The sequence below is a fragment of the Aquarana catesbeiana genome, linkage group LG01 (genome assembly GCF_042186555.1).
Source record: "Aquarana catesbeiana isolate 2022-GZ linkage group LG01, ASM4218655v1, whole genome shotgun sequence".
Lineage (NCBI taxonomy): Eukaryota > Metazoa > Chordata > Amphibia > Anura > Ranidae > Aquarana > Aquarana catesbeiana.
Genome location: NC_133324.1, coordinates 954,350,311 through 954,358,108, shown reverse-complemented (window position 1 = coordinate 954,358,108; position 7,798 = coordinate 954,350,311). Strand labels below are relative to the sequence as shown.

The window sequence follows — 7,798 nt, the reverse complement described above, 5'->3', positions numbered from 1 at the left end:
CTTTCACAGCTTCCCAGCAAGATAGCTTGGGCAGATTAAGACTCGTGTCTAGGAATGTCAGACTGGCTAAATATGGATTGTTTGATATATTAATTTTTTTTTTCTTTCAAATCAACCTGGTGGCTGAAAAAACAAAAAATTGATTCCCCCATCTACATAAGAGATTGATGGAGTGATCCTCCCTACTGTGCCATTGTATTCAGACAGTGGGGAATCCTCCGCTCTCAGAATATATTACTTAATAAATATTCCCACTAGAGAGAAGCTGATCATTACATTGACTTCTCTCTTGGGAGCAGCCATAGATGGATCAAAATTCAGCCAGTCCCTGGTAAATGGCCAAATGTTGGTCCATCTATGGTCACCTTCAGTCTCACCATGTGTAGGAATATACAGAACCTGGTTACTGAGTGTCAGACTTTTCTTTTTTTTTTTTTTTTTTTTACTGTCACTTCTCTCTTCTGGTCTCAAGGATGGCATCTGCTGAACTGAAGAAGGACCTGGAATGTCCCATCTGTCTGAACACCTTTACAGATCCAGTAATGCTGAAATGTGGTCACAACTTCTGCCAGGACTGTATTGGTCGTGTGTTGGATACACAGGAGGGGTCTGGAGGTTATTCCTGTCCTAAATGCAGAGAAAAGTTCCAGAAGCGGCCTGAACTCGAGCCGAACATGAGATTGCGTAACATACTGGATCTTCTGTCTGCTCAGCCATCTCAGGGGTATGCTGGGGTCTTTACTTACTATATTGACACTCCTATACCTGCTGTGATATCCGATCTGAACAGGAAATGCTCTGTCCATAAGAAACTACTAGAGTATTACTGCACTGAGGACTCCACCCTTATCTGTGCGTCCTGCAGTTTGGATGGAGAACATCGGGGACACCAGGTGGAGACTCTGGGTGAGGCCTCTGCGATGAAGAAGAGACGACTGAGAAATGTTCTGCAGAAACTGATTACAGGGAAAGAGGAAACGGAGAAAAGAGTTGAGAGTTTGCAGGAACACAGGAGGAAAGTACAAGGAAAAGCAGATGATGAAACGGAGAGAGTCGCTGCCCTGTTCAGAGACCTCAGGAGACATCTGGACGACCTGGAAAAGAGAGTCCAAAGTGAAATCTATGGGCAGGCAGAGCTGGTCTCTCTATCACTTTCTGATATTATCCAACAGCTGGAAATAAAGAAGGAGGAGCTGTCCAGGAAGATGGGTGACATTGAGAAGCTGTGTAACATGACAGATCCACTGACTGTCCTACAGAAATCAGACACAGGTGACTTGTGTGATACTGAGGATGGAGATGATGAGGACAGAGAGAGACATGATAGACTCCTCCATGATGGAGGGGATCTGGATTTGGTGGGGATCTCACACACATTACACACAGGTTTATCTGATATCATGTCTTGGGTAAATGTACAGAAATATACAGGCACACAAGTCTATCCACCTTCTACTACACAGGACAAAGATCACATCAATGCTAAACCATTCAGGAGACCACCCCAACCCACCCCCACCATTCAAAGCTCACACTGCCAGGCTGAAGGACCAAATATTGGGTCTGTACTGCAGACATCAGGGGTGTGGGGGTTTATGGACCTATTACTGGATGTGAGCACAGCTTGTAATCTTCTACATATATCAGATGACGGGAAAACTGTATCCTGGTCATCAAATCAGAATCGCCCAGAAACACCAGAGAGATTTCATTGGCCTCAGGTGATGAGCAGTCAGAGTTTCTCCTCTGGGAGAAATTACTGGGAGGTGGATGTCGGGGAGTCATTATATTGGAGAGTCGGGATGTGTTACCCCAGTATAGACAGGAAAGGAGATCAGTGTCTGATTGGATGTAATAATAAGTCCTGGGGTTTGAGGAGGTTTGAAAATCAGTATTCAGTAATGCATGACAGGAAGAAGCTCCGATTACCCGGCTATGTCTCCAGTAACCGAGTCAGGATATATCTGGATTATGAGGCCGGGCTGCTCTCCTTTTATGAATTGTGTGACCCGATCCGACACCTCCACACCTTCACCACCACCTTCACTGAGCCCCTCCATGCTGGTGTACGGGTAGGGCTAGGTGCCTGTATAAAGATATCTGGGGAGAATGAAATGTGAGAGATCTGTCTGGAAACTGGTGATATCACAGGGCTGAGAATCTGATTGATTGGTGTAGTACTTGGCTGATAACTTGAAGCAGTGAACAAGAACCAACATAACTGATATATGTATAAAGCTGCAGACTCCGGGGCCATCATCTTCATAGTAAACCTCACTCTACCTTGCGTGTCACTGACCAGGAAGGTGCATGTAGGAGGTCCGATTTAGTAGGCTTCATTTTCTGCATGCTTGTTCTGGGTGAGTGAAACACAAGGTAATGTGGTCAGGATTGAGATGACAACCCGGGAGCCTTCACCTTTTACAGTGTATCTGAAGTCCATTTGTTTCAATTTTGGAAGCAGTGTGGAAGGATTAGAACCTCAGTCAGATCTTTAGTCCTTTGTGCCCCTGTTGTAGTTTTTCCATGTATATCCTGTTTGGTAAAATGTTGATATAGAACAGGAAGTAAGAAGAGATCTCTTTACTGAAGCCCCAAATAAAAATCCTGACGGGTTCTAATCCCCCCCCCCCCCTCCATCCAAAACTAGAACATACAGGTTTTATTTAGGCACACACTTTAATAGCCACAATGATTCCTAAATTTCTGTCCCCATAGGTTCTTTTACACATGACCAATCCATTTATCTGGGATTGCTCCTCCACGTCGCTGTGATTGGCTGTGAAGATTGCCACTATTAATACAGGCAGTGCTATTCTTGTTCTTATTGGTTATGATGTATAGGGGGCGGGATTAATATCTGCCACTATCAATGGTATTTTATTTCCAAAATAAATGTACATGATGAACAGATGTCAGTGATCAGCGATTTTATTCTGACCGTAGATCATTCTTTTTGTTCTGGGGGGGGGGGGGGGGGGGGTTCAGCAGCAGGTACAAAGTAAAAGTCATTTTAAATAAAACAAATTGCACTAAATTCATAAGGACTGGAAAAAAAACTGTGTTGCTTATAGTAAGTAATCACATCCTTAATGCTATTTTCTCAGATCCTCTTGAAAATTGAACCTGATTTCCGTTTTGCCTTCTGGCAGTTTTTATGAACGTTGCCTATTGTCCAGTCTAAGGCCTGGTATACACTGTCAGCTTTTTTTTTTTTTTTTTTTTATTCAACCAGACTGATCACTGTACTAACACATGCAGTGTTAGTACAGTGGGCTTCCCCACTGTGCTATAGTGTTCTGACAGGGGGGATGCCCCCCACCAGAACACAGCGGTCAGTGCACTCAACCATTGGAGTAGCTATCACAGGGTGGTGCACTGTAATAGCCAATCTTACTGGGCAGGTGCAAAGGGGCGCCATCTTGTGGAAGGCAGCACACTCACTGATTTTTAACCCAGTATACCAAACGAGAGAAGTGGTACTGTGCTGAGTCCATACATACAAAGCATACCTCTAAACCTGAGAAAAAGGGGTATGCCAAGGAGAGAATAACCTGTGGGTGTGGCCAAAAAATATTGTGGGAGGGGCTTAATGGCCCTTGGGGAGAGACTGCGGACAGATTACACGATATAATCAGAGACTGCGGACGGTTTACCCTTATCTTAGGGTCCCTACTCCCCTCTTACATCAGTGACCCCCCCCCCCCCTGCAGATCCTTTTCAGTAGATGGCAGGGCAGTCTGTGGTGTGGATTTGTCACGCACTGACCTTAACTTTCTGCTGCAGTCCAGGGCACTGATGGTAGGAATTGATCCTCTTCTCTTCCTGCTCCCTCTCCTTGCAGTATATTTAAAATGAGTGAAAAAGGGGCCACCTTTGTGTCACCACACAGTGTGCACCGGGTCAGCAGACCGCCGAGCGCCCTGTCCCCTGCCCGAGCCGACCTGAGATGTCAGCAGAGCACCCCGCCCCCTGCCCGAGCCAAGCTCTAAATCGGCGTTGATGGAGGAGGGAGAGACTGACTGCGGCAGTAGCTGGATCAATATAGGAGCTTGCCTTGTTCCTGTCCATTAACAATTACGGATTGGACGGGGACAAGTGCAAAGCTCCCCCCTTTTTTTTTTTTTTTTTTTTTTTTTTTTTTTTTTTTTTTTTTTCCCCCCCACAAACCTAACTCTGCTCTGGGGGGGGTTCTGATACCCCAAATCACCCCCCCCCCAATCTACGTCCATGACTGTGTGGACAGATGAAGGAGGGTATACAGTCTCAGGAAGTGGAAATCCTCGGCTCTGTATATGGAAATATTGATGGGATGGATTACTAGAATCACCATTACCCCTTCAGTCCCACCACCTCTATGATGCTTAGAGAAGAGAGAGAGAATTTTTTTTTATTTCCTCTACGGTCAATCACTTGATAAAGAAACCGTTTTTATATGGGGGGGGACCCTTTCATCCTAAATAAAAACATCACCCCAATGTAAAAGTGTAGAAAACAATAATAATCAGCAGCTATATATAAATCAAACCTCCAGAAATATTAACCACAGTACACAATTGAAGTTTTTTTATATCATATTTTTTTTTTTTTCTTTTTAATATAGCTTTCTTTTGGTGGTATTTCATCACCACTTTATTAGAAAGTAGGTGTGTGTGTGTGTGTTATATATATATATATATATATATATATATATATATATATATATATATATATATATATATATATATATATATATATATATATATATATATAATTTTCAGACACCCCCCCCCCCCAGTGAATAAAATGGCGGTTGTTTCAATACTTTGACACACCATATTTGCGCAGCGGTCTTACAAGCGCAATTTGTTTGGAAAAACTACACTAAAAAGTTAGCCCAATTTTTTTTTTTTTTTTTTTAACATTGTGAAAGAGATGTTATGCTGAGTAAATTGATACCCAACATGTCACGCTTCAAAATTGCGCCTGCTCATGGTGACAAACTTTTACCCTTAATCTCCATAGATGAAGTTTAAAAATTTCTACAGGTTACCAGCTTTAAGTTACAGAGGAGTTCTTTTGCTAGAATTATTGCTCTTGCTCTAACGATCGTGGCGATACCTCACATGTGTGGTTTGAACACCATTTTCATGTGCGGGTGCAGCTTATGTACGTGTTCGCTTCTGCGCACAAACTGTATGTATGTTTCTTTTTTTTTTTTTTTTTATTTCTATTACAAGGAATATAAACATCCCTTGTGCATGACAGGACCTCCTTAAATGTGAGATCTAGGGTCAAAAAGACCTCAGATCCCATATTTTCCCAAAAATGTCCCCTTTTTTAAGAATGGAGGGCACCCCCGATTTAAAAATGATCTTGCGGCGAATCCGCCATGGAGACCACTTTTTATCTGAAAAAGGACCGTCCGCTCTTGAAGCTGCTGCCATAACAGTATTTCTCTTCAAACAGCGGACATACAACGATGGTGGGCGGTCCTTAAGTTAACTTTGTATTGACAGCGGTTCGTAGAGGGCAGTGTGAACCCGCACTGGATTTAACTCTTGAGGTGACATTCACTCATGAATTTAAAATCTGGATTCAACATATTACTTGTAAATTCCCTGCCTTCTTCTTCAGATGTCCTTTCAAATTTGCTGTTAGTGAACGTAACGAATGCGAATGTATCCACAGTTACGAATTATCCGAAATAATGAATGCCATATCTAAACAAATGGTGCGGAACAAATTAATAATAAAACTTTTTTAATATTGTTATTTATTATTCATTTGTTATGTTCCATTCATTTAGATACGGCATTGGCTAATTCGGAACTTCGGATAAATTTGTATTTGCTACGTTTACTAACGGCCAAATTTGAAAGGAAATTCCAATACCTATAATTTATTAGTTAGTTGTTTCAGATTTTCGGATTTTTGAATTTTTCTAATTTCTGAATTTTCGAAATTTACAAATCTTTGCAAAACTGTATTAATTGGGTTTCCATCCGAATTAAGGAATTTGTCACAAAACTATTTGCACATGTCTAGTACATGGTACAGAAGCCACATATCAGGAATATGAAGTGTTGGGGTAACAAATGCTTTAAGGCCAAACTTGTTTTAACTTTTTTTATTTTTGGATGGAGTGGAGAGGTATTAGGCCCCCTGCCACTTTTCATTGCTATCTGTGCCCTCCCTCCCTCTTGGGGAGATTCACCCTCTCTATTTGGTTTCCTGGTGACCATTTTATACCAATAGTAAAAGAAAATCCTAAATTTTGGGTTGTCAACAGAATAGGAATAGAGGGGAAATCTTCCAATGGGGACACTAGTTCTGAATTGCCTCACTTTAAATGGATTTCCTCCCACTTCCTGTTTCAGTTATGGAACAGGAAGTGAAGAGAAACCTCCCCAGTGGGACACAGATGGCAAAAATAAAACTCACCGGGGTTATACCCTTCCTTACTCTATCCAAAATGAGAAGGGGGGGGGGGGGGGGGGAGTTTTGACTTTAGTTGTGTCCTGGAGCATTAGCAGCAAAACTTAGGTCTTCATCATAGCTGCTGATTGTAATAGAATGTATAAAACAATTCTTTTTTCTTTAGAAAGATTTCCCTATGTTTTTCTAAATATGTATATATGAGTTTTCAGCAAGACTCCTCTTTGGTTTACATAGAAGTAAGATTTTGTCTGTTATTTTTGGTTAAGCCATCTCCCGGAACAAGCTTCCTGTTTCTGTGAAGACATATGTCCTTATCTGTAGGCAAACATCTGTTTCTCACTTACAAGAGACTTTATCTTGTGGTTTAAGACAGAACCCAACAATAAGTTTCCTGTCCTAACTGTCAAATACGTTATTGAGAATATGCATGATCAGAATGGAAACAGATGTTTGCTAGAGATGACTTGTTTCTTATTCTGATAACTTACAGAAGTCCCTCCTAGCCCCTACCTTTTTCCTTTTGCATCTATATAAATACTCTGCCTTTTTGTGTTCAATAAACTAGAGACACTCTGATCAACACTCAACAAACTCTCCATGTGTAATCATTGAGTCTCTCTCAGATCTGACAGGTCCCTGAAAAGTTCTTCCTGCATTACCTAAAGAGTACACCTGGGTGGTTATATTACCTGTTTCCTCTTCACTGATGATGCACAACACTCCCAGGGTAAAGCTTCTGGTGGAGCTCACACCCACAGGGGACGCAGAGTTCACACACCAATACAAAATGTGGTTTTACTATCAATTTTATTTTTAAAAACAGACTGTTGTGATGTAAGAAGTTGAGTTCCATTCGGTGATGAAGAGGACGGATGGCGGACTTCAGGCGTCTCTTCATCTCCTCTTCTGCTTTGTAATAAGGAGGACAAACCTATTATATGCCGGGCCGGAATTCTGGGGAGAGAATAAGAAGGGAAAAGAGATTAATTATAATCACATTGCAGGTTCAATTTACAAAGCGAACACACCGAGAGAAGGATCCTTATTTTCAAAAAGCGATAGTTTTCAGGGAAGCCCAATGAGATTTGAAAAATGACAGTTATATGGCTATAATATAAAGTTGTATCCTGGTATAAAGCTCTGTGAATTTTATGTACTGAATATAATAATCCCTAGGTGTGGAAGTGGCGTCATATTTACAAATATTTCTCAAATCGCCCTTCAGGACAACCTTGGAGAGAGTGTAGTTCCGCCTTCTTCACAGGAAACACATGCAGCCTTTAAATCCCTCCTCTTCCACCATGGCATCAGTTATTGTGTTTCCTCTGCCATGGTGGAAGCATGTGCCTGGAACCAGGGAGCTGCGCTCTCTCCAAGG

The 7,798-nt window shown here is 41.8% G+C and overlaps 2 protein-coding genes across 2 annotated transcripts in view; one reads left to right on the top strand and one right to left on the bottom strand.

Moving 5' to 3' along the window:
* The first annotated feature begins 430 nt into the window (after positions 1-430).
* On the top strand, positions 431-2,120 carry LOC141126486 (E3 ubiquitin-protein ligase TRIM39-like). The gene has a single exon (XM_073612429.1). The coding sequence runs from the start codon at positions 474-476 to the stop codon at positions 2,118-2,120; it is 1,647 nt and encodes a 548-aa protein (XP_073468530.1). The 5' UTR covers positions 431-473.
* Positions 2,121-7,034: 4,914 nt separating this feature from the next.
* LOC141121961 (BOS complex subunit ncln-like) overlaps positions 7,035-7,798 on the bottom strand; it is a 94,031-nt gene continuing 93,267 nt past the window's right edge. The window contains exon 15 of the mRNA XM_073611738.1: positions 7,035-7,374. Within this exon, the coding sequence (XP_073467839.1) occupies positions 7,315-7,374 (60 nt within the window). The 3' untranslated portion in view covers positions 7,035-7,314. The remainder of the gene's footprint in view (positions 7,375-7,798) is intronic.

Coding starts and splice junctions, on each gene's coding strand:
- LOC141126486 (XM_073612429.1), top strand. CDS start 474: ATGGCATCTGCTGAACTGAAGAAGGACCTGGAATGTCCCATCTGTCTG.